Source organism: Acinonyx jubatus, chromosome A2 (assembly GCF_027475565.1).
Source record: "Acinonyx jubatus isolate Ajub_Pintada_27869175 chromosome A2, VMU_Ajub_asm_v1.0, whole genome shotgun sequence".
In the NCBI taxonomy this organism is placed as follows: Eukaryota; Metazoa; Chordata; class Mammalia; order Carnivora; family Felidae; genus Acinonyx; species Acinonyx jubatus.
The window spans coordinates 101,980,528-102,005,191 of NC_069383.1; the positions used below are offsets into that span (position 1 = coordinate 101,980,528).

Below are 24,664 nucleotides of genomic sequence, written 5' to 3' on the forward strand. Positions count from 1 at the left end.
ACTCTGCCTCATGGCCTAACCTCTCTGAGCCTCAGCTTCTCTATCCATGCAATGGCGATGAGAATGTCTACCTTGTAAAGTAGTTGAGAGGGAATGAATGATTTTCTGTAGAAATCCCTGTAACAAAGCCTTTATAAGTGCTAGGTGTTATGAGGGTGACTCTTCATGGAATGGAAGATTTCACTCGATTCTCACACCCCCTTGGCCTGAGGTCCATGCTGGGGTCAGCCCCTCACCATACCTGTATCCTTCTCTGCATCGCCTCCTGTCTTCACCCAGGGTTTACCAAGCAGGGTGCTGGGAGTGGCCCTCTCTAGACCCCTTGCTGGGTCTCCAGACCCCAGGCCCCTTGCTGGAGCCCCTGTGCGTGAAGCCACCTGCCGTGGGCCCGGCCAGCTTTGTCCAGCTTGCCGCTCCCTCTGCCCTCAGAGCGCCTGGTCCCGCCTGCCTCTTGTCTGCAGGGGCACATCTCAGTGCCGGGGGATGAACAGCCTCCTGTCCTCACCGAGCCACCGAGGGAGGGTGGGAGCCTCGCACCGGGCTCGGAGCTCCTCGCCAGCCCCCCACAGCCCCGCTGCCCTCCTGCCGCAGGCTTCAAGGCCTCTGCCCCTGACCATGAGCTGTATGTATGTGCGTGCGGTGGACGCATGTGCATGCACACATGTGTCGTAGGAGCAGACAGTCCTGCCTGCCCCTCCTGATCTGAGTGAGCTCTGCCAGGCCCCTTTCCAAGGTTCCCAGGGCTCTGCGCACACCGCGATAGAGAAATGAACCCTGTCCCTCGTGTTTCACTGACCAGCCTGCCTGAGGGGGCAGAGAAGAAAGGGAGCCCGAGAACTCTTGCCTCTTGTAACAGCGTGGATGGACCTTGCGGCGTTATGCTAAGTGAAATAAGCCACTCAGAGAAAGATAAATAACCACATGATCTCATTAATATGTGGAATCTGGAAACCAAGCCAAACAGAATGCAGACTCATAGATACAGGGAACAGACTGGCATTTCCAGAAGGGAGGGGGTGCTGGAGGAGGGAGCATGGACGAAGGGGGTCCGGAAATGCAAACTCTGAGCTGCGCATAGGGATGTAACTCACCGCGTGGGGGCTCACAGTCGGTCGCATTGTAGCAACTTGGTGTGCGACACCCGTAACTAGACTCATCCCTGGTGGTCATTTCACAATGGCTGCAAATGTCCCATCGCTACAAGGTACACCTGAAAGGATCATACTTTGGGATGTCAATTATACCTCAATTTAAAAAAAAAAAAAAGCCAAGTGCATTACTCTACACCATGACAAAGCATTAGAAAATATATCTTGGGGTGCCTGGGTGGCTCAGTCGGTTAAGGGTCTGACTTTGGCTCAGGTTATGATCTCAAGGTCGGTGGGTTTGAGCCCCGCATCGGGCTCTGTGCTGACAGCTCGGAGCCTGGAGCCTGCTTCGGATTCTGTGTCTCCCTCTCTCTCTGCCTCTCCCCGGCTCACGCTCCGTCTCTCTCTCTCTCAAAAGTAAATAAACATTAAAAAAATTAAAAAAAAAATACAGAGAGAGAATGAGAGAGAACAGGGTTTTGAATCCTAGGAACCTGGCTCAAATCCTCACCTCCCCAGCTTCTCTCTGATCTGGACTAAACTGATGGCCCAGGGCTGGCCTGAAGGCATCCTCCTGACTCATCTTGCCTATCCTGGGTCCTCCCTCGCCCCGAGAAAGAGCCAGGGAGCCTGCAGTTTCCCAGGGGGTTGCCTTGAGGGTGTGCAGAAGTCCGGATCCAACACAGAGCACTGGGAACATAGAGCCCTTTCCCTGTGGCCTCTTGCCACTGGCCCCTGCAAGGTTCCGCTGCATCCTTTGGCCCTGGGCCGCCCCCACCCAGCCCTCAAGTCTGGGGTGGAGAGCAGGAGGGCGGGAGAGGTTGCAATATGTTGCTGCCGGGTAAATAGGCAGAGCAAGCCGCTCTGATTGGCTTTGGGGAGGCGGACACTGTCTATATAAATGGTGATTGCATCCTCTGTGCCTTTTAACTGTCACGGAGGAGAGGAGAGAGAAGGCTGCCTGTGAGTACTGCTCTTTGTCCTTAGAGCCTGGGGTCACCAGAGCCCCTGGAGAATTCCAGCTCCTGGATGGCTGTGACCCTGGGGTGGGGTGGGGGTGGGGGGCTGGACGTGGCTTGTTCATTCCAGCCTGGTTGATTTCCTCTGGCCGGGACGGCTTGGCATCGGGCGGTGGGCCGGTGGGGCACACCAGAGGGACTTTTTATTGAAATGGGTGCCAACCTAAGTCACCTGCCTTTTCGTGTGTCTCTGAGCAACAGGTCAGGTAAAGAGACAGAAACTTCGGATGGTTTTTTTAGCCGGTGTTCTCTGAGCCATAACAAAGTGAGTGGAAATGAGTTTCCGGGCTGGTCCGTGGTGTATGTGGAGCCCAGGGAGGCTGGGGTGGGGTGGGGTGGGGAAGGAGGACCCTGTCTGCATGGCGGGCAAAACATGTCCCCCTACCCCCAGGCTCCTGCCCTCAGTGCCAAGGACCGCTAATAGTCCTCCCTCAAAATGCTTATAAACACCGGCTCTGATGTTTGTCAGTGGCCCCCGGGGAATACAGTAGGCGGTCAATAATGAGAGCTATAGAATTAATCAGCATGCCAACTGCAGGTGGGAATGCCCCTGCCCGGGATGTATTATTTTCTCCGGTTTCCGAGGGACATCCGAGCAAAGGATATGAGTCCCCCCCCGCCCAATCCTATTCCTCTCTTAAAGGCTTCAAGCCCTGAGTGCTTGTGCTTGGTTTCTCATTCATATCAGCAGGATCTTGCCTCCGGAAGAGAACGAAGGCTAAGGTCCCATTGCGACATCAAAGCTGGTCTCTGTGGGTTTCCAGGGTGCCAACGAGACACAGGCTCTTTCTGCCCGAGGGTGGCCCGTGAGGCCCCCGGGCAAAGACAGGTGACATCTAGGACAGTTAACATGGAGGCAAGCTGAGGAGGGCGGTTCTGAAAGGGAAAAAATCATGTCCTTGACTGTGGCCGCTCCCTCTCTTCTGGGCACGCGGTGGGTGTGCCTCGGGCAGCAGCCAGTTTGATGATAATAATTACAAAAAAAACCCCCACAAAAACCAAAAAACCAAGATCCTGCCAACCCCCTACAGATTCAAATAAACGGGTGGGGGGTGGTTATTTATGTTTCCCCCTCTTCAAGGTGTTGATCCTTCTGAAGGTTTTCCCCTGTGACGTTTGGAAACTCCGTTTGCGTCTGGTGGCGAGTTTGGGGAAAGACTCCAGGAAAATTAAGAGTCTGTGGATATCTTATTTATTTAAGTTTATTTATTTATTTTCAGAGAGGGAAAGCACAAGTAGGGGAGGGGCAGAGAGGGAAGGAGGGGGAGAGAGAGAGAGAGAGAGAGAGGGAGAGAGAGAGAGAGAGAGAACCAGGCAGACTCTGAACTGTCAGCACGGGCACGGAGCCCAGCGCAGGGCTTGAACCCACAAACCGTGAGATCATGACCTGAGCTGAAGTCAGACGCTTAACTGACTGAGCTCCCCCAGGCGCCCCATGGCTCTGTGGATATTTGAGGAGAGAGGTCCTGAAATTTTCAAGGTGCTCATCCGCGTTTCTGGACGGGGATGCTCGGGCCACGAGGGGGCCGTCGGAGGGACCCGTCCGGGCTTCTGAATGCACACACCCACGAGTAAAACTACCTGTGAGCCGTGTGGGCTTCCCTGAGCCCTCTTCCTCCTTTCCAGAACAGGGATAGTCTTGCTACTTTGCAAAGCCATCGTGAGGATTCAGAGCACAGAGTTTCAGTGCTCACACCGGTGCCCCGTGTGTAGTGACTGTCGCAGCATTTGCTCGGGGGCATGGGGGACTGCAGATCTGGTACAGCCTCTGCCCGTTTCTGTCTCAGCTGGGCTGAGCCCAGCTGGGGGCTCAGGTCAGACACCGCCTATCACACGTGGTGAACGGGGAACACCCAGACCACACTCTGGGGTGGGGGGGGGCAGGCGCTGCCTCCCCAGCCTGGCCCAGAGCCCCCTCTGGGTGGGCACAGGGAGGGGGCCGTGCAGGAGCCTATGGCCACCCGGCCACAGAGGTCAGGGGAGGAGGCTGGCTTCAGCATCAGAAACGCCAGCACCCGCTGCTCCCGTGATGGGTTGTATGGCCGTGATCAGGGGCACCAGCCCCCCTAAGCCTTGGTCACGCAGCAGCAGTAACACTCTGGGCAGGATCATCGACATTGCTAAATGACATAAGGCATATGACAAATTGAGCAGAACTTAGGCAACAGAGATTCATCTGGTTTCTCTGAACATAGGATGTGGCAACTGAGGGGCAGCATTTTCTGGGCTTTGAACTTGGAGTAACCTCAAACACAGGTTTCTTAGCAACACCGGGGACAGGCCAGCGGCCACCCCCCAGGAGTAATGGGGAGTTCCCAGTGAATTGAGGACTCAGGATTTACCACTGAACTGATTTGTGGGGGGGGGGGGGGGGGGGGGAATGGAGGCTTCCCAAACAGTGTGCCAAAACATACTGAATCGACTCACAGTGGCAGGTGTCATATATTTGGAATAGATGATAAATCAATATGTGATGTGGCCACGGGATGTGACCGCTGTAATGAAAAGAAGCAACCAGCTAGAATGGCACTGAATAGTCTCAGGTCTATGGAAAAGGGCAGATGGCCGTGGCCTTTTGTGAACTGCTAATGTGGCTGCAAGAGAGTAAGAGGAAAGGGGGTGAGAATTTTAAGGGGGAGGAGAGGCGCTTTCTCTTAAGGAAGAGTTTCTTCTGGAAATGCACTGAAATAAAATGGAAAACGAGGGGAGGTAGTTCAAGTTGGACTGACTGGCTCTTTCTTGCATAAAACTGTTTAATAGCAAACACAGAGGGTATTATGCTAAGTGAAATAAGTCAGGGAAAAGACAGAGATCATATGATTTTACTCAGATGTGGGATTTAAGAAGCACAACGGATGAACACAGGGGAAGGGATGGAAAAATAAGATTAAAGAGAGAAGGAGACAAACCATAAGAGACTCTTAAAAAGAACAAATGGGGGGGGCTGCTGGAGGGGAGGTGGGGGCATGGGCTAAGTGGGGGATGGGCATTAAGGAGGGCACTTGTCGGGATGAGCGCTGGGCGTTGCATGTAAGTGATGCATGACTGGGTTCTACCCCTGAAATCATTATGACATTATGTAATGACATTATATATTAACTAACTTCGAGTTAAATTAAAAAAAAAACAAAAAGTTGGAAGCAGAAACACACGTGAACAAATGAGAAAAGCTAGCGGAGACGGGGTGTTCGTGCTTGCCAAGGCTGATGGCGGGTGGGTGACGTTTCTGTGTCATCCTGGGTCTTCTGGAAAGAAATGGACAATGTGCAAAAGAACCGAACGCCTTACACCTCCTGATTTCCATTCGGGGGTTGACATCTCTGGGGGACAAATTCAGTAGGAAAAGGAAGCGACATGCCATTTTTCACGGCAATGCCACCTTCACGCAGACAAGGGACAGAGCACGTGGGAGGTGGGACAGTGTTCAGGGACACTGTGAGCCCTGCCCGGCAGGTGTTACTAAGAGGAGAGTGTGCACTCTTTTTTTTTGCTTTTTGTATTATGACCAAATAATACACGTACCTTGATGACAACTGTACGAATTATCTGAGGTCAGGACACCGTAATAATATCAACAGGTTTGTGGCCAACATGTTTTTTCCCTCTGAAGTCGCGTAGGGTATTCGATTTCTCAGTTGGCTGTTTATTACGTGGCGATACGTTTGCACAGGTGTAGGTGGAAGCAGCAGTGTCTGACCACGGGACTAAAAGTGAAATCGTGGCACACATGGCTGCTATCCGTACAGAACTGGCAGGCCAGGAAAACACTTGGACAGGTGTTCTTTAGCCAGCGCATGATCGAGAAGCCGCTCAAAGTTCCCTCCTCTTTCCCGTCCAAGGAGCGAGGCCATCCCCGCAGCTGGATCTGTCCCGGGTGGGGATTTCCTCCCGTTTCTCCCACGCTGCGCTGGGGTTCTGTCACCGCCAGATATTCCGAACGGGCTGGGACTCCTTTCACACGTGCTGATTTCCCACCATCAGTGGCAACAGATGGCAGACGCAGACAGCCTTAGAGACTGCCCGCAGCGTCCCGCGGCCCTGCCTGGTTGACAGGGGAGGGAGCAGGTGCAGAGAGACCAGGAATCTGGTGTCAGTGGTGCAGCCTCTTTACAGCAGAACCAGGACTCAAGCCCATCTACTCTGATCCCGGATGCACGTTCTTTCTCCTGCCCACGGCTGCTAGGGAGGAAGGGCACAGCCCGTGGAATTGCAAGTTGAAAAACCCGATCCTGCACAGTGTAACAGGGCAAGTCTCTAAGGCGGGCCGCGCTGGCCAGACAGGAGGAAGAGGCTTCCTGGGCATCCAAACTGACCTGGTAGAAAGCCCCCTGCCCGCCAGCTCAGGGCCCTTGCCAGATTAATGATTATGCAGCCTGCTTAGAGTTCTCAGGATCACTGCCATACAATAAACTGAAGATGCGGGGGGGGGGGGGGGGTGTCAGCCTGTAGCAGAGAGCTGCGGTGAGTGTGTGTCGTGTCATGACCACCAGCTAAGCCGGGGAGGCCCCATGCGAGCTGCCTTGATCCCTACGGCCTCTGGGAAATCTTTATCGGGAGCTCAGAGAGAGGTGACCGGTTTCCTGAATTTTAGTCCCACGTGTTTCCGGGTTTGTCAAGCCCTACTCTGGCCACGGCTGTTGGGGACAGGCCGAGCCCGTGTCTGAATCCACTACATTCATCAGGGACCAGGTCAGAGTGCAGGGCCCAGCTGTGTCCCTAGCCTCCCGGTGCCAAGGCCTGGCCATGTACTCCGGGCATGGTCATGGTCCCAACAAGGTTATTGAGAAGAATTAAGAAGAGAATAGACACTAAGATCTTCCCATGGTGCTTGGTACCTGTGAGCTAATATAGATGCTGACCATTCTCTAAACCAGGGAGAGTCCCGGGCACCTGGTTGAGCGTCCGACTTCAGCTCAGGTCACGATCTCGCGGTCGGTGGGTTTGAGCCCCGCGTCGGGCTCTGTGCTGACAGCTCGGAGCCTGGAGCCTGCTTCGGATTCCGTGTCTCCCTCTCGCTCTGTCCCTCCCCTGCTTGTGCTCTCTCTTTCTCTCTCTCTCTTTCAACAAGGACACCCCAATTTACATGGAAGTAACTGCACGTGTGGAAGACAGAGGTGTGTGTGTAACAGGGAGTACCAGACTTCATTCCTGGAACCGCAGGGAAGGGCGCTTTGGCGTGAAGGACGGAGTGCTTGGAAGGACACGGCTTTGTGCCTGAGCTTTGGCACCACTAGTTTCACATCTGGGAAGGACCCTGACACCTCTGAGCCCTGACCTTTCACATTTCCCACCTGCAAAACTAGGGCGGCTCTGAGCACGGAGCCTGACACGGGGCTCGATCCCATGAACCACGAGATCGTGACCTAAATCGAAACCAAGAGGCGGATGCTTCATGGACTGAGCCACCCAGGCGAGCCCCCACCCAAACCCCTATTTTTTTAATAAAATGTTTTACCTGAGTGCCAGCTCCATATGGGGCGTGTATCTCCCAGGGGCGCTCCGAGGTGGGCATTTTCACCCGGCTCCTTTGTGCCGGGCTGAGAGGGAGCCTCGGGAAGGGCAAGGAGATACCGCGGCATCTCTGTGACAGAAGAGGTGACCTCGGGGCCTCTCAGGGGCTTGTTGGGATGCTTCATGTGCTGCATAGTCCCTGAAGAAGACGCTAATTTAAAGGACGTAAAGCTTGTTACCTAGAGTCCTAAGAGTTACAGAGGCGCGTTTGGGGTCTCTTTTAAGGCAAATTGAGAGCTAGTCGCCCTTATTGCTGGAAGGCTCTCATTGCTAGAAACTTCCTCATGCTCTCGGCTAGAAGCGTTCCTCATGTTGGCTGGATGTATGCTCTTGTGCCCACAGAGAAAACATTCGTCAAGGAACCAGGTGACTCGGGAAAATCTGCCCAATTACTTTTGTGCCCACATTGATAGTGATGTACTTGGGGGAAAAGAGACAAAACCTCATGGGCCCGGAAGCAGAAGGGTTTGTTTGTTCGTTTGTTTTTCATCATAATTATGGTTCGTTTTCCCTAGAATAGTATAAAAAAAAGTGTAAACCCTTCATTGTATCAAGTTTCCTGGAAGGTCAGGAAAGGTTGACTGAGTGCCCAGCCCCCCGGGTTTGAAAAGACCATGGCTTGGGAGCACCAGCAGGTAGGACCATGGACAGACACAGAGCACCTTGTCCCGGCCTGTCTCCAGCCCTCCCAGAGGGACGGCCCCCCAACTGCCGACTTGGTTGGTCCTGTCAGTTCAAGTGCATCATCACTGCAGTCCCACAGGTGCCCGGCCACCCTACCCTGTACCTGTGAGACACCGCCTAGGGCCTGGCTCGGGTTCTGGCCAAACCACCATGGCCAAGGCTGATCCGTGGTCTGCGGGGGCTGCTGAGGCCAGAGGAGAGGGAAGCTGAAGTCCAAGGTGAAAAGTCAGGGTCTAGGCTGGGGAAATAGAGTCGTTATTGAGGCTGGAGGGCCCAAGGCTAGGCATGACCTAGACATTAGGGACACAGGTGGGGGTGGGTCAGGGTTTCTCGGGGGAGGGGCCCGTTGTTCCTGAGCAATTGTCTCTTGTGGCAGATACGTGGTCATGGGCTTGTGGTTACAGCTGTCTTAAATGTAGAGAGTAGGGTACCATATATCATATTTCAAAACCCAAATGTTTAGAGGGCCAGAAGATTTTCCATTCATCTGCTCACGTATTCCTTCATTCATTCCTCACTCAGCAAGCATTTGAGGCCAGGTCACTGGCCCTGGGTCAGTGATTGGTCCTGAGAAAGCAGAAAATCAACAGCTGAGGACTGTGCGTGGAGAAGCCCCAGTTAGCAGCGGATGTCAGGGGAATGAGAAATCACAAAACCAAGCAACCCCTGGCTCAGGCAGGAGGCCTGAGGGGAAGCAGGGGGCTCATATCTTCCTGAGTGTGTGGGGCCGGAGCTGGGCACTGACCCAGGGGCTGCGGAGTCAGAAGTTCAGGGATAGGCCGGGCTTGTCCGCACGCAACACAGCAGGGACGGAGGCAGCCGGCCAGCCCTGTGATCGGCTTATGTCCACGGAAGAGCTTCCGAGGGCCAGGAAAGACATGAGACACAAACTCTGTCATTGTCTACACCTCCCAGCCAATATTTGCCCGGCTTGGGGGCATGAAATATCAAACCGCTTCAAAACGAGCACAAGATTCTCTGTGGCTTTGCACTAAGAGCCTTCTGGAGAGATCTCAGGGGGACACAGTTGGCAAGTAAGTGGCAAAACGACTGGAAAATAGCGACTGGCTCTCATCTTATGGGTGGAAGAGGACAATTTCTTTTGGGGGCAAGTCGGGGTGTGTGTGTTTGTTTTTCCTGAGGCATCTCCTGTTGGCCGTCCGTCTGTGCCATTTCGTTCCCACTGGAAAGGAGCAGCCGATTCTCCGAGAACCGAAGCATCTTTCCCCATCCTTCCCAGGTCCCCGTGCTGGGTCTCCAGCTTGTGCACGTGCCTCCGCTCAGCAGTGCAAGTGCCCCGAACATTTACTTCGCAAGGTGTTTTTCGTAGTCTTTCGCCCAGGACGAATCATAAAGGCAAAGATACTGAGATTTGATTACCTAAAAAGTGAAATCCTCATAGTCAGAAGAAAATTACTAGCAAAATTAGGTCAGACAAAAAATGAAGAGAATGTCTGCAAAAGGTATCACCGACCTGAGGCCGAGCCAATTATAGTAGAGCTTTTGCAATGAAATGGACAGGGGCGCCTGGACGGCTCAGTCGGTTACGTGTCTGACTTCAGCTCCATGAGCCGGTCCATGAGTTCGAGGCCCGCGTCGGGCTCTGTGCTCACAGCTCAGAGCCTGGAGCCTGCTTCGGATCCTGTGTCTCCCTCTCTCTCTGCCCCTCCCCTGCTCATGCTCTGTCTCTCTCTCTCTCCTCAAAAGGAATAAACTGTTGAAAAACAGTCCTTTGAGGTAGTGCTGTTACCGTCACGATTTTTTTTTTAGATGACATTTGCCACTGTGGCACTTTCCACCAGGTAGTGCAGCCAATGACACCTGAGTCAGAGGCCTTTGGCTCTCAATGCTGCCATGTTGGCCAATGGGTTGCACCAACTCTTTCTCCTAAGTCAGGGGAAAATGGGAGCGACCCAAATGTTCACGGTGGAAGTGCATTGTGAATGTAGCACAGACAAGCTGTGAACTACGATACAAGCATGAGAAATCACATGGTAGAAAAACATGTATCTACATGGGGCATGCGCTCATAATTGCTCAGCAAGAAAGCAAGCTGGCAGAAAGGTCTGCAAATCCACACAGTTTTAGTTGAATTCAAATCATGTCAACCTGAACTCCTTTGATCCGGGGTAAAAACCAAGTTTTATTCTCTGTGCAGTATTTGAGATAATCAGCTGCTCCCAACGAAAAATGAAGTTCAAAGCCTGCAGGGCCAGGGAATGATAAACCGGAAGATGAAGCCTTGTGGCTTTGCACTCAGAGCCGTTGGAAAGTCTGGCCATGATATTCTGGATGATAAGCAGAACCTTCCTTGGCCCTGAGCTTACGAAACGCAAAGGTGTGCTGGGACTTTGGGCGATCACTGTGGTTTGTTCGCATTCACTCTTGCTAGAACTTGGAACCTTACTTTATATCGCAGTCGCTGCCACTCGTTCACTAAGGTAAAAAATATATCCCCAAGTGATAACACAGATGAGGGTTTGTTCTAACAATCCGTCTTGAAGGGAGCTGGAAACTTCCAACGACATCCGTTGGGCCGCTCACGCAGTGGGGAGCACCGTGGAGAGAGCACCAAGTAATGGAAAGGCACCCTCAGACTGACTCACCTCTGCTAAGATGCCCTCCTGTCGCGAACTTTCGTCAGGCCTCTGTGGGTGTCTTCGTTCGTGCTCACTTCGGCTTGCTGAGCCCAGGTTTATCGAGGAATCCTGCTAGCCAGCTCGTCGAGGAAGGCTCCACCCTCCATATCTTCTTCCCCCACCCTGGACACCATGCCAACGTGCTCTGAGGAACGTTCCATCTACTTCCTACCTCCCTGTCGGCTGTGAGTCCCCACGTGTCCTGGTGCATTACGAGCTAAGCTCTGTCTCCCTCCCCCGTTGCAGTAATCTTGAAAAAAATCTTGCGTTTAACAAGTGTCCAGGGAATCATTTCTCTTTACCACCTTTTACCTCATACAAATTGTCAAAAAATAAAAAAATAAAAAAATAATCCACAGACACCCAGCATGGACCGCGGGCAACAATGGAAGAAGTTCTGGAGTTGTGACCCCAGATTCACCGCTGTGCTGTGTGCAGAGGGCCTAGAATCACCCCCCATCCAGCACTTACTCCCCTGGGCAAGTCAGTCGTGAATTGTAAAGCTTTCAACTATGGGCGGGATTCAGAAATGCGCCCCTTGCTCAGCACACAGTGGTCTCTTGCAAATACAGGGAACGTTCTGGAAGGACATGCATCAGAATTCTGAGCGGCGGGATTCCGGGTGAATAGTTTTCTCTGTGTCGTCCCAGTTTCCTGCTTTGATCTCACGTGTGCAAATTCACCTACTTGCTAAAACCCGTCTGTAGCCCCCAAATCAACGCTCCTGGTGCTTTCCTGACCGCTCCGAACGTGCACGCGTGTAGCCCGATGACACACTTGAGGTGCTCGGTGTGGTCGTTTCCCGCTGGGGTGACCCGCCCTCCGCCTTCCTGTGTCAACCAGGAGTCTGTGTTGTGCGAAACCTTTTGTGTTATTAACGCTTCTGTGTTACTCTTGGTAGTGCCGCCGTTTACAAAATGGCTCAGAGAGAAGGTGCTGGAGCTGGGCGTAGGGGTTCTCCATGTGCAAGGTGCCGTGCGCCTTCGGGAGAAAACGCCTGTGTTAGGGAAGCTTCGTTCAGGTATGAGTTACAGAGCAGCTGGCCATGAGTCCAAACTTAGCGAATCAATCAATGTCAAATCCAGTGTCTCTAAGAAACACATAAAGGGGCGCCTGGGTGGCTCGGTTGGTCGAGCGTCCAACTCTTGGTTTCTGCTCAGGTCACGATCCCAGGGTTGTGGGAAGGAGCCAAGAGGAGCCTGCTTAAGATTTCCTCTCTCTCTCCCTGCTCTCTCTCTCTAATACTATATATATATATATATATATGTATATTTCTTATAACATAATTATATAACGTGATGTATTGATTGGTTGATAAATGTGACCCGAGACGCAAGACCCTCACCCTGCGTTTCCCCTCGGGAACAGTCCCATGTTCTCTAATTCAGTGTCCACGGAGACTTTGTGGAACCTAACTACCACGAGTACCCAGAATCGCCCGCGTTTTACTGACATGGTGAGGGAGGACAGCACTGTGTTTGAGAAGCAGGTTGCATACAGGAGTGCGGTCCCTGCTGGGCTGGCATCGTAAGGAGGCAGACACTAGCTGATGGGAACTTGCGCCCCCTGGGCTCCGGGCCGAGGGCCTGACGTGTGCCGGGAGTGCACCTCCACGCCTTCCTGAGGGGTTGGCATTGCCATGTGTGTCTCTCGTGCGGGCAGAGAGGCTCAGAAGGTTACGCTCGCTTGTCCCTGTCCGCTGGCTCGCAAGGGTCGAGGCCGGACTCGGTGGGTCGGTGGTCGTCATCAAGGTTGGGATGGGCCAGGAAAACGGTGTGTACTTCCCGCCCCTTTCACTGCCGCAGACGATGAAAAGTCGGGAGTGGCTGGCGAGCGGTAGAACCAGCGGTCTGCTGCCGTGTCCAAATCCGGTGGTGCGTCCACCCATCTGGACACGGAGGGAGGTGCTCCCGACCCAGGATCTGGGGGGTTCCATCACTGCCCAGGCGGTCCTAGCAGTCAGCTTGCTGGTAACTGCCCAACCCCAGTTGAGAGGCCGTCCTGTTTGCTAACTGATTTATTTTCTCTCGCGGTGAAGGTCCTGCCCCTGGCGGAGCCCACGCACCATGAACTCAAGCGAATTCCGGAGGAGAGGAAAGGAGATGACGGACTTCGTGGCGGACTACTTGGACGGCATCGAGGGACGCCAGGTCTACCCCGACGTGCAGCCTGGCTACCTTCGGTCACTGGTCCCCTCTACTGCCCCTGAGGAGCCAGACACGTTTGAGGACATCATCAATGACGTTGAGAGGATAATCATGCCAGGGGTAAGTGTGTCCCCAAGGCTGGAAGAAGGGAGGGCTAGCTGTGAGGTAGCACCGACTGGGCATGGGGCAGGTCACACGTGCTATTCTCCCTGGTCTTCACAGCCCCCTTGCTGGAGAGAGACTTATCATTTCTACTTTGTAGCTGAGGCAACTGACGCCCAGCGAGGTTAGGCGATCAGCCTGAGGTCACACAGCTAATAAGCCGTGGAGCCAGGACCGCCACCCAGATGGTGTGGGCTCCTAGGGCAGTGAGTATTCTCCCCCCGCCCCACCCCCCTGTAAGCCCCAGGTCAGGTCCCACCCCGAGCCCCTGGTACGTGCGTGTGAGTCATCCGACCTTTGGAGGACACAGGGCCCTGGTGGCTGTTTTCAAGGAAGTTCAGATTGAAGCACATTCCTAATATTCTTGTGTTTAGCAGACGGCACATATTTATTTCACTGGAGATGTGGGAAGCCTCTGTTTCTGTGCAGACCCCTGTCCCCTGAAGCCAGTGCATCCCAGGGCCACTGACCCGGGGCAGGGCTGCTCCTCAAGACCGAGAGAGCCTCTTTCAGACCCGCTGCTCACTTCTCATTCTCCCAGGGGTTTCCTTTGACATTTGTGCTTGGAGGCAAGTGCAGGATCCCAGATCTCGCCCTGAGGTTGTGCAAACACGCTGAGCCCCTCCAGGGGAGGTGTGGTTAAATGTCAGGCCGAGAGGGCGCTCCTGCCAAATGTGCAAACACCCGGGGGCTGAGCAGCTCAGACAACAGAGGTTTGCTTCTGGGGCTGGGCCAGCGGATTTGATTCTTGGGGAGGATTCTCCCCCAGGCTTGCGGACGGCCGCCTTCTGGGCACATTTTCACCTGGCCTTTCCTCCTTGCCCAGGCCCCGCCTCGGGGTCCAATGGAGCCCTAATTGCGTTCCAGAGGCCCCACTCCTAAGACCATCACAGTGCGCGTTAGGGCTTTGGCACAGGAATCTGGGGGCACAAACATGCCATCCATGGGGAAGGTGGGAGACAGCGGAACGTGAAGTCTTGGTATGAAGGGGGCGTTCAGTGTGCAGAGCCGTGCTGGGCAGTGCAAGGTCCTGGGTCCCTGGGTGGGATTCCAGCCCTCCCAGTGCTCTGTGTGGCTGCAGGGAAAGGAGGTGAGGCCCGGCGGGGTGGGGTGGGGGGGACTCCGTCTGCAGGTCTGCAGAGCGAGTGCAGGAACATCCATCTCGGGTGTGGGTGCGAGCTTGAGCTGGGAGGCAAAACGAAGTCATTCCTGTCCTTGGCCAGGTGTCCGGGCCGGCAGGGAGGGCACCCAGGGAGGGGCCTCCACGGGGCACTTATCAGTTGCAAAGGCATTGACTTAAAAGAGAACATAGTAGCATTAGGTTAATTTCTTTCCTGGCCCAGAGTGTTTCCTTCTTTCTTCTGATTCTTCAAAGAAATGAAAATGTTTTCCGGGCCCCTAAAATTTTCGTGGGGCCTGGACACTGGGCCCGTCTCAGCGCCACCACCAGCCTCGGTTGCCTGACCACCACCACCTACCCCCAGGCTGGGGCTGTGCTCAGCTTCTCACTCGCTCCAGACCATCCACCGTCTTTCACCGTCCCGCCGGCTGGCTTCTCCGTGGCTCTGCTGAGAGCCCCCGGCCACCCCCGCCCCCACCCCAGGCTGAATTGCCTCATTCTCCCCGGGCTCCTGCTGCTCGTGTCCGTCCCTCCACCCCTCAGCGCTCCAGGCGCGTCCCCGCTGCCCCCTCGTCCTCCTCAGGTGCTCGCCTGCGCTCAGCATGCAGACGTGGGGTGGCCTTGGTGGCTGTGGGACCAGTCTTAAGTCCCCAGGAGTCTGCACAAATCCTGTCTGCTGCTCCCAGTTCTCTGAGAGCTCCTGGGCAGCGACCTGCTCGATCAGGGGGTCTCTTGTGTCACGGGGGACCCTGTGGCCAGTTAGTAACTAGTTCCTTAAGGAAACGGGGTTTGCATTTTGCCTCAGACCACGAAAGTGACTCGTGTTGACAGAACACCTCCTCTACCTTTGGGGGTTCGGAGTCAGGCCACGAGAAGGGTAGAGGCGGAAACGCCCCGGTACTCCTTTTGTTTCCATCTGAGGGGGTGTTGGGGGCTCTGAGAGGGGCAGTCACCGGCCTAGGGTAACCCAGAAAATCCGACCGGCCGCCCGATTTGCAGTCCTGGGCGCTTTCAACATCCCTGCATTTGCCGCGGGCTGGATGGGGTCGTGCCGGGGTTGGGGGCGGCTGGGGGGCTGGGTCATGTCTCCTGGACACTGATAAAGAGGTGACAACCCCAAGTAGAGACTCTGTGACAATCCCTAGGGGTACAGGGCGTCTTGAGGGCTTTATTCTTTCTGTTGTCGCATGACAGGCATGTCAGCAGCAAGAACAAATTAAAGATGCAAGAAGGGCCCCTCCCCCATTTTCTTCCCAAACTCTGGGGTATTCCCAGCCAGTCCTGCACGCCCGCCCCTAGATGTCCCCACTCCCAGTGGCCTTGCTGAGCCCCGGCTCCCCTGATGGGATGTGCCCTTGCACATCTGCTCCACTCCCCCTGACACCTCGGCCCCGGGCCCCCCCAAGCAAGGCTGGAACAGAAGAGACGAGGGGTGCAGGGGTGATGGAGCCATGGCTGCTGGAGGGGGCGGCTTGCGTCGGAGACGGAGGAGGAGGGGGGCCAGCTGAAGAATCCTGGAAATGAGGGGCCCTGGGTCCTCCTCACGCGGGGCTGGTCTCTGTCTCCACGCAGGTGACACACTGGCACAGCCCCTACTTCTTTGCCTACTTCCCCTCGGCCAACTCGTACCCGGCCATGCTCGCGGACATGCTGTGCGGGGCCATCGGCTGCATCGGCTTCTCCTGGGTGAGCTCGGGGGGCTCCTGGGGGGCTCCTGGCAGTGGTGGGGGATCTGCCGTGGGGACCAGCCACCTGTGGGGAGCGGAGAAGGATCCAGCCCTGGACAGAGTGACCCCTAGGGGACTTAGGGACACAGGGAGGTACAGCCTCCTTTCCCGGAAGGGTGGCCGTAGGAATTCAAACCGCAGCCCAGACCCTGGAGAGTCTGCAGCCCAAGCCTGGGAATCTGCATTCTTCCAAGCATCCCAGAGCATTTCTGTGAACTCTGCAGCTGCCGGGGTCCTGGCCCATCTGTTGGCAGCCAGGGCTGCCGTGCCCGGAGAGGCCCCCTCCAGCCCATCACAAGTGGGCAGCGACACATGGCAGGTGGCCCTGGAAATGGGGCCAGCCCCGGCCTCCGTGCCAGCTGTCCCAGGGCCCCGTATCTGGGGACAGAATGCCAGCGGAGCGGCGGTGCCGGCTCTTGCCTGTGGCTCCCTGCCCCCAGCCCCGGAGCTGCTGGAAGGATTCAGCTAGAGCCGTGCGCTGACTGCCTCAGGGGCCCCGGGCTGCCCACACCAGGCCGACATCTTCCAAGGTCAGGGTCTTCCGTTGGCCTTCTGGGTCCAGAGTGCCACCTGGCTCGTGCCTTGCAGCTGAGTGGATGCATGGGCGCTGACTCGTGCCGGACTTGGCCTTGAGCATGTGAATGAAGGAGGCGTTAGTTTGCGAACGAGCCGGGCCAAGCAGCAGGACCCAGCACCTGCCGGCTCGCCACTCCGGCAGGCTTGCTGTTTAGACGGGGGCGTCTGTCCGTCCGGAGTTGCTGGGGGAGGAAGTCAGCCGCCCAGGAAGGATTGCAGGGGAGCCATCCCTGGCTCCCCTGCCGGGGGTCTCTGGACCGTCCCTCTGCAGGTGCCCCGAGGCCTTCCTCTGCCCCCGGGACAGCAGCCTGGGCACTGACAGGGTGGCCTCGGTGCCCTCCCTGTATCTCTGCCGAGCACACCCCCTTCTGAGGAACGCCTTCTCTTATTAGATGCTGCAGCAGATTTCATTTCCCTCTGCCAGTCCAGAGCCATCGTGTCCCTTCTGGGTGACTCGGCATCTAGCCCACTGCGTGTGCTCTTTCTGAGGACACTCTGATTTCTCTGGAAGCTTGGAGAACCGCCTCCCTGTCCCTCGCCTGTACTGGCCAGGACATGGGTTCCTCAGTGAGCACAGGTTCCCAAGCCTGGAGCTGGTCGTAGCTGGGATGGGGTAGGACCTCCCCCGGGGCTGACCATCTGGCTCTCACCAGCCGTGCATCATGGTGTGCACGTGGCCCTGGCACCCCAGTGAGACCCACCTAGCGAGAGGTGCTCCGTGCATCCTCGGTGGAAACCAGGCCAACCTGCCCCATCCCCTGTGCAATGACAGGGGACAGTCCGGAATGGTAGAGCACCAGCTCGAGCTCCTAAAAGGCAAGGTCATCGACCTGCCCCGGGGGCTCCCAGAGGACACGGGCCACCTAGAACCCACCTCCCCGACTCCGTCCAGTCTCACCGCACTCTCTTGTGACTACGGAGGAGGGTCCACCGGTGCATCTTTCTAGATCCTTCTGTAAATACACAGATAACTAAACGGGGACACACGAGGTGCTGGTGGAATGCAGCACCAGACGGTAGGGGCATTATGGGCTCTGCCTTCCTTCCCGGCCATTCTCGCAGGAGTCCTGGGCAGAGAGCACATGTTTGACGCTCATCCAGGCTTTTGAATAGCATCTGGGACTGGACCTTTTTTTTTAATGTTTATTTCTTTTTGACAGAGAGAGAGAGAGAGAGAGAGAGGAGAGCGTGTGTGCACAAGCGGGGGAGGGGCAGAAAGAGAGGGAGACACAGAATCCGAAGCAGGCTCGAGGCTCTAGGCTCTGAGCTGTCAGCACAAAGCCTGACTTGGGGCTAGAACCCATGAGCCATGAGATCATGACCTGAGCCGAAGTCGGACGCTCAACCAGTTGAGCCACCCAGGTGCCCCCGGGGCAGGGGCACTAAACCCATCTGCTCCCGAAATTCTGTAAGACTGGGCCCCTTGCTCTGATGCCAGCCTCTAGAGATTTGTGGCAGAGAAGGGTGGGTGAGAGGGGGTGACGTCCCCAGGGAGCCGAGTCTGTGGGTGGAGGACGGTGAGGTCACCGAGAGGGCCGCGCAAACCCTTGTCCCTCCTGGGGCACCTCTGGGATCTGGGGAGCGTGGCTGCGTCCGTCCTTCCAGGGCGAGACAGAACAGGGGTGTGGCGTGTGACGTGGCCAGGGTGGCCCTCGGTGGTGCTTCAGAGCTGGCAGCTTGAGGGGTCCCGCTTTGGTGCTCACTCTGGGGGTCCCCGTCTCGGCTGGGCTGCCTCTTCTGCCTGGAACTGCCAGCGGGGAGAGCACAGTAATCCCGCCCAGAGACGGGCCTTTTGAAAATGCTGAAGGCTGGTGTGAAACCGATAGCGTCCAAGGGATAGAAGTGAGGAAGCGGGCCGCCTCGCGTCCCCATGGGTCACGGGCCGGCAGGTGGCTGATTCCTTTCCTCCCGCCCCGCTAGGCCGCGAGTCCGGCGTGCACAGAGCTGGAGACGGTGATGATGGACTGGCTGGGGAAGATGCTGAAGCTGCCAGAGGCATTTTTGGCCGGGGAAGCGGGCGAAGGGGGTGGAGTGATCCAGGTAAGGCAGCAGGGGAGGGGCGTCGAGCGTTCCGGGGGGGCTTGGGCTCCACGCCGGGGCCACAGCTGCAGGTGGACGAGAGAGGCCCTTGAACTTCCCGTGCGTCCTCGGACGCCTCCTGGAGAACCAGCATGGCTGAGCCCTTAGGAGCCCTCTGGATCTGGATTTGGGTCCCGGCGGTGTCTGTCACTCCCTCCCCCAGGCTCGGTGGATGGAATAGGGGCGGCCCCTGAACACGAGCGGAGGCTCGCGCAGCGTTCCAGGTGCCTGTCACCAGGCCTGAGCCCTCTGCGGGCATCAGCTCGTCTGATCCTACAAAAGCCTGGGAATCGGGCTGTTTTAACGCCGTTTTACAGGCCGGGGGACTGAGGCGTAGACCCGCAGGTGACCTGCCCGCCAGCCCCTGCCGGAAGTCCCGGAGCCGGGGTCTGAGCCCACATCTGCCGTGGAGCCGTGACCTCCACCACCGCTGAGCGCCGTCCTCTGGGTGGTGAGTGCAGCCGTGACCACGTCCTTCCAAGGCTCCTAGAAACCACTACATCAGTGAGAGCCGAGGTCCCCCGAAGATGCTGCCTTTTCTCCGCACCCTCTAATTCGTTCTCCCCATTGGACAAGCACCACTGACAGCGACCATGTGCCGGGGCGTGCCTCGAGGACATGACAGGTGCAAGTGACAGTCAGAAGTCTGTCCCACCAGGAGCCTCAGGACAGATGCCACCGAGGAGACATGGGCTTTGGGCTTTTCTTATTTCCTAGCCTGGACCATGGACTCTGTGGAAGCCACCACCCTCCCTGACTTCATTTTCCTCCGGTCAAGTGCCCGGTCGTGAGATTGAGAATTGAGAGTCCGTTATGGCGGCTGCTATTCTGCCCAGCGGCCCAGGGAGACACGGAGACACGGGGGCATGTGTGGGCAGTCAGCCGCTCGCGTGGCCAAAGTCGCGTAGGAAGCAAGGGGTCCTGGGACCGCCCACCCAGATGGGGGCTTCTGACCTCCGGCGTGTCAGTTTTCGTTTGCTGCTGTAAATTTTGTTAGCTCCAAACGGCACAGACCTATTATCTTACAATTCTTTTTTTTTTTTAATGTTGATTTATTTTTTGAGAGAGACAGAGCATGAGCGGGGGAGGGGCAGAGAGAGAGGGAGACACAGAATCTGAAAGAGGCTCCAGGCTCTGAGCTGTCAGCACCGAGCCTGACGCGGGGCTCGAACTCACAGACTGCGAGATCATGACCTGAGCCGAAGTCGGGCTTTGTGCTGACAGCGCAGAGCCTGCTTGGGGTTCTCCTCTCTCTCTCTCTCTCTCTCTCTCTCTCTCTCTGCCCCTCCCCCACTCCCTCTGTCTCTGTCTCTCTCAAACTAAACAAACTTAACAAAATAATAATACTGTACATGACTTACATTGTATCAAATTGTTCCCTTTATCAATAACACGTCAGAAAATACTCTTTTAGGTCAAGGGGCAACAATATTCTAAGAAGATTATCAGCTTCCTCCTGGGGCTGTCCGGGCTGAGTCCAAATTCAGGATTCATGCGCCACCAAAAAATCAAAATAAAACAAAAATAGTGTTTCTGGGGCGTCGGATCTTACAACCAAAGCCATTTCTCATTCCCCTCCTTTCAGCCGTCCAAGATGATTCTCGTAATTTGATACTTCTCACCAAGCTTACAAATACCCCATAATCTCAGGCGTGCCCTTCACACTAATAGCAGCTTTTTGCCGAATGCCCACTATGACCTATACTTATTTCTTGGGCTTCATGTGATCTTTTTTCAACCTCCAAGGGGTGGTGAGGGTTGCTTGCTTTGTTTACTGCAGACATTACTTTTTTGAACGTTTCTTTCTTTTGAGAGAGAGAAAGAGAGGGCGAGCAGGGGAGGGGCAGAGGGAGGGAGAGAGAGAGAATCCCGAGCAGGCTCCACGCTGTCAGCACAGAACCTGTTTGAGCAGGGCTCGAACTCGCAAACCGTTAGCCGAAATCAAGAGTCAGATGCTTGAAGGACTGAGCCACCCAGGTGCCCCAGAGCGTGGATGGCTTTAGTGACGACTTTTTTCATAGGCGAGGAAGCTGGGGCCAAGAATGGGGGCGTGTGGTGTCCTAGGGCACAAGCTCGCCAGAGACAAGGCTAGGATAATGGCGGGCTGGACCCAGGAGCGTCCCTGACCGTTTGCTTGGGTCAGAGTCTCCAGAGGTGTGCATGCTGGCCTGGGTTCAGTCTTTCCATGATCTCTACTTTAAAGACCGTGAGACACTGGCAACCCCAACATTGCTTGGGGCTAATCCCGGCATCTCTCTGCCCTTGGAGTCAAGTCATCTTTGGAGCCCAAGTTTTGCAGAATGGAAGCAGACACCCGCGTGTGTTTGCAGCAGGAGGCAACTGACAAGGTTGATTGTCTGTAATTTGTGAGGCCCCGGGAGCACCCCAGCTTGGTGACAGCCGTGGGGCTGGGCTGCGGGGGGAGGCTGCACCCAGCCCCCCCGCCCCCCACCCGCCCCGAGCCACAATCCCAGCTACTAGATGTCCGCGTGGTGACAGGCAACAGAGTCAGACAGCAAGTCGTCGTGTGAGCTGCCCAAACCGAGCTGGAAAATGGTCTCTTAATTGGGTTTGAAAGCTCTTGTGGAAGAAAAGCCAATGCCTCGCCGTGTGCAGGGTGACACTTGAAAGGACATTTCTGGTCCCAGCGTCGGCTGTCACAGCATCTCTCTCTGCCGTGTCGCTGGCTTGCCATGGCAACCTTTGTCCGCTGCAGGGAAGAGGTGTCATTACGCGGCCCGAGCCCCGGAACAGACCCCCGGCTTTCTGCCCGCTCCTCCCTCTGTTGGCTTCCCACAAAGGGCCAGAAATCTGCTCGAATTCCTGATCCACCGCAGGAGCTGGAACGTGTGGGCTGCCCTGGGCCTCTGAGCTCGGGACTCCCCACTGGCAATTTCTCCCGTTGGGCAATTTGTGTGTTCAATCACTTTCGGCTGCGTGGAGGGGGGAACTTTTGTCTCAGCGCAAGGACGGAGAAGAAAGGCGACCCCAGGAGGAATCCGGTTGGTGATTCAAAGCCTTTCATTAGCATGTGGCTCAGGGGAGAACAGAGGTTGCGGGGAAGGTGCGTTTCAAGGCCTCAGGCAGAGGGTGGCACACAGGGAGGGGGCTGTGATCCCGCGTGAGTGTTGGGGACAGAACCAGGCAGATGGATTCCAGCACCCGGACGCCGTGCCTTTCAAGAAGCTTTGCGCGGTCCACTTCGGACACGGAGTAGACACTGGACCCAGGAGACACACGCCGTGGGGCGCAGAAGGAAGCCCCCCACCCTGGAGCGGGAGACCCCATGCCTGCTTTCAGGGAGCTTGGATTCCCTGCTTCTGCCGATCTAGCATCGCCAGCCCATGTTGACTGTTGATTTCGGCTCAGGTCAGGATCTCACGGTTCGTGAGTTCGAGCCCCACGTCCTGCCCTGCACTGACAGCACGGAGCCTGCTTCAAATTCTCTGTCTCCCTTTCTTTCTGCCCCTCCTCCCCCCTCTCAAAATAAATAAACAAACTTAAAAAATACTACAATAAAATGACCGCTAGTGACAATATGGTCCAAAGAAATGTAAAACCCACCCCAGAGGCCGGGTTAAGAAGATTGTATGTGTATATTTGAGTCCATGCATTTGAGCGGCAAAACTCGGAGTAAATGTATTTATGTTCGAACTTCACCTGTCTCCCCGGAGGATCTGAATTGGCTTAAAAGAATAAGTGAAAGCATCGAAATGGTAAAATAGAACAGGAAATCGGGTCAGCGAAGGGAAATGAGGATAAAACGAAGTTAGCGGGGGAAGTTGGCCTAATTACTTTATTGTGTATTTCTCTGCAAAATTCTCAAATCTTACAAATCTCTCATAGTCGACCCAGATCTACCTTCTTTTATTTTTTTTTTCCTTTCTAACGTTAATACTGTTCAATTTGTTGGTTTCCTCTAGGATTTACTTAAGAGGTGGAGATTATGAGCAGTAGATGGGGGGGGCATCGCTTCTAAATGTGGGGAGGCCCCGTCCCCCTGCCACTTGCTAGAAGTTAGTTCCCCTCTTTCTTAGCATCCATTTCCCACCTGACAATGACTGAATTTAAAAACAAGGTTCCACCGGGGCACCTGGGTGGCTCAGTCGGCTTAGCGTCTGACATCGGCTCAGATCATGATCTCACAGTTCGTGGGTTCGAGCCCCGCGTTGGTCTCTCTGCTGTCAGCAGGGAGCCCATTTCAGATCCTCTGTCTCCGTCTCTCTGCCTCTCCCCCACTCACGCTCTCTGCCTCTCAAACACTAAAAAAAAAAATTTTTTTTTTAATACATAAAAATAAAAACAGGGTTATTTTGCAAATTCTGCGGAACAGCATGGCAGGTGCTGAGTCCGTGTTATCTTTAACCCACTTGCAGCCCCCAAGGAGTGAAGACTGAGCCTTTCTTTAGTTCTTTGCCAGGGCAAGTTGTTGCATTAGTCCGCTGGGCCGCCCTAACACAACACCACGGACCGGCAGCTTTATCAATAGACATTTATTGTGTCCCAGTCCCGCAGGCTAGAAGTCGCCATCAGTGAGTGGGGAGCGATGGTTCCTCCTGATGCCTCTCTCCCTGGCTTGTAGAAGGCCGTCTCCTCCCCGTGTCCTCACATGGCCTTTTCTCTGTGTGCGTGAATGTCTGGTGACCTATAAGGACACCAGTCGGACCTTTCAACCTAACGACCCCTTCAGATGCCTTATCTCCAAATACGGTTACATTCTGGCGGACTCGGGGTGAGGGCTTCAGTGTGCTGGATTGGGAAGGACGTAACGAACCCTGTGACATTAGTAACCGAGGGAGCACCTCCGAGGGCATTTCTGAATCTGGAGGGAAAGGCATCCCATTTTGTAAACCAATACAAGTTTCTCTGCGCAAGTGGTTGTGAGCACAGCTGGGCTGAGTAGCCGGTACCCTGGGTCCCGGTCTTCTCCTCTGGTGGACGTAGGACCAGCCCTCATTGGCCATCCTGGGAGAACTCCATGGAAAAATGCATGCAAAGTGGGTCTTGCACTTGCTGTGAGCTGAGTGCTCGGAAGGGCCGGCCAACAGGTTACATAAAATAGACAAAGCAATGAATGATAAAGCTGAATGAATCTTAAGACCTGCGGGCTGGGGGCATCTGGGTGGCTCAGTCGGTTAAGCGTCCGACTTCAGCTCAGGTCATGATCTCACAGTCTGTGAGTTCAAGCCCCGCATAGGGCTCTGTGCTGACAGCCCGGAGCCCGGAGCCTGCTTCGGATTCTGTGTCTCCCTCTCCCTCTCTCTGCCCCTCCCGGCTCACGCTCTCTCTCTCTCTCTCTCTCTCTCTCAAATGTAAATAAAAAAATAAAAAAAGAACTGAAATGATTGTCACAGGTTGTTCCAATCTTTCCTGGGCAAAGGAGGATAAGCTTTGCAATTTCAGACTCATCTTTTAAGAACAGTATGGACAATAATGTCTCCCAGCAGTTTAGAGATTGATTTCTTTGCTGCACTTTGAAGCTCATTTCGACCCTTTCTTTGATCTAGGGAAGTGCCAGTGAGGCCACTCTGATGGCCCTGCTGGCCGCTCGAACCAAAGTGACCCGCCGCCTGCAGGCCGCCTCCCCCGGGCTGACACAGGGTGCCATTATGGAAAAGCTAGTGGCTTACTCATCGGATCAGGTGAGTGTGTTGGCTGAGCGTGTTGGTCCAAAGCCCCACTGAGTCTCCAAGATCTGAATGTCTTGTTGGAGGTCAAATCAGATCAAAACAATACCATGCAACCTGTCAGTCGTTTTTATAACTGTGCTTGGAAGTGGACGTTTGTTATTTTCTCAGTGTGCACGTGAGGTCTTGGCGGTCCACTGGGGTCACGGGGGAAGGGCCTGGAGTCCCCCCAGGCCCTCAGGTCTTGCGATCCTGCAACTGCTGTCGCCAACTGGGAGCTGGGTC

At 55.3% G+C, this 24,664-nt stretch overlaps 1 protein-coding gene across 3 annotated transcripts in view; it reads left to right on the forward strand.

Annotated features, from left to right (window-relative positions):
* The window catches only part of DDC (dopa decarboxylase), an 82,935-nt gene that overhangs the window by 6,731 nt on the left and 51,540 nt on the right, over window positions 1–24,664 (forward strand). For 2 of the 3 annotated variants that reach the window (XM_027045982.2, XM_027045981.2), the window contains exons 2-5: window positions 12,980–13,208; window positions 15,943–16,056; window positions 18,594–18,713; window positions 24,260–24,394. In XM_027045982.2, coding sequence (XP_026901783.2) covers window positions 13,008–13,208; window positions 15,943–16,056; window positions 18,594–18,713; window positions 24,260–24,394 — 570 coding nt within the window. In that variant the 5' untranslated portion in view covers window positions 12,980–13,007. Of the gene's footprint in view, window positions 1–1,909; window positions 2,052–12,979; window positions 13,209–15,942; window positions 16,057–18,593; window positions 18,714–24,259; window positions 24,395–24,664 lie in introns of those variants that run through there. The other variant, XM_027045980.2, reaches the window with a different exon arrangement.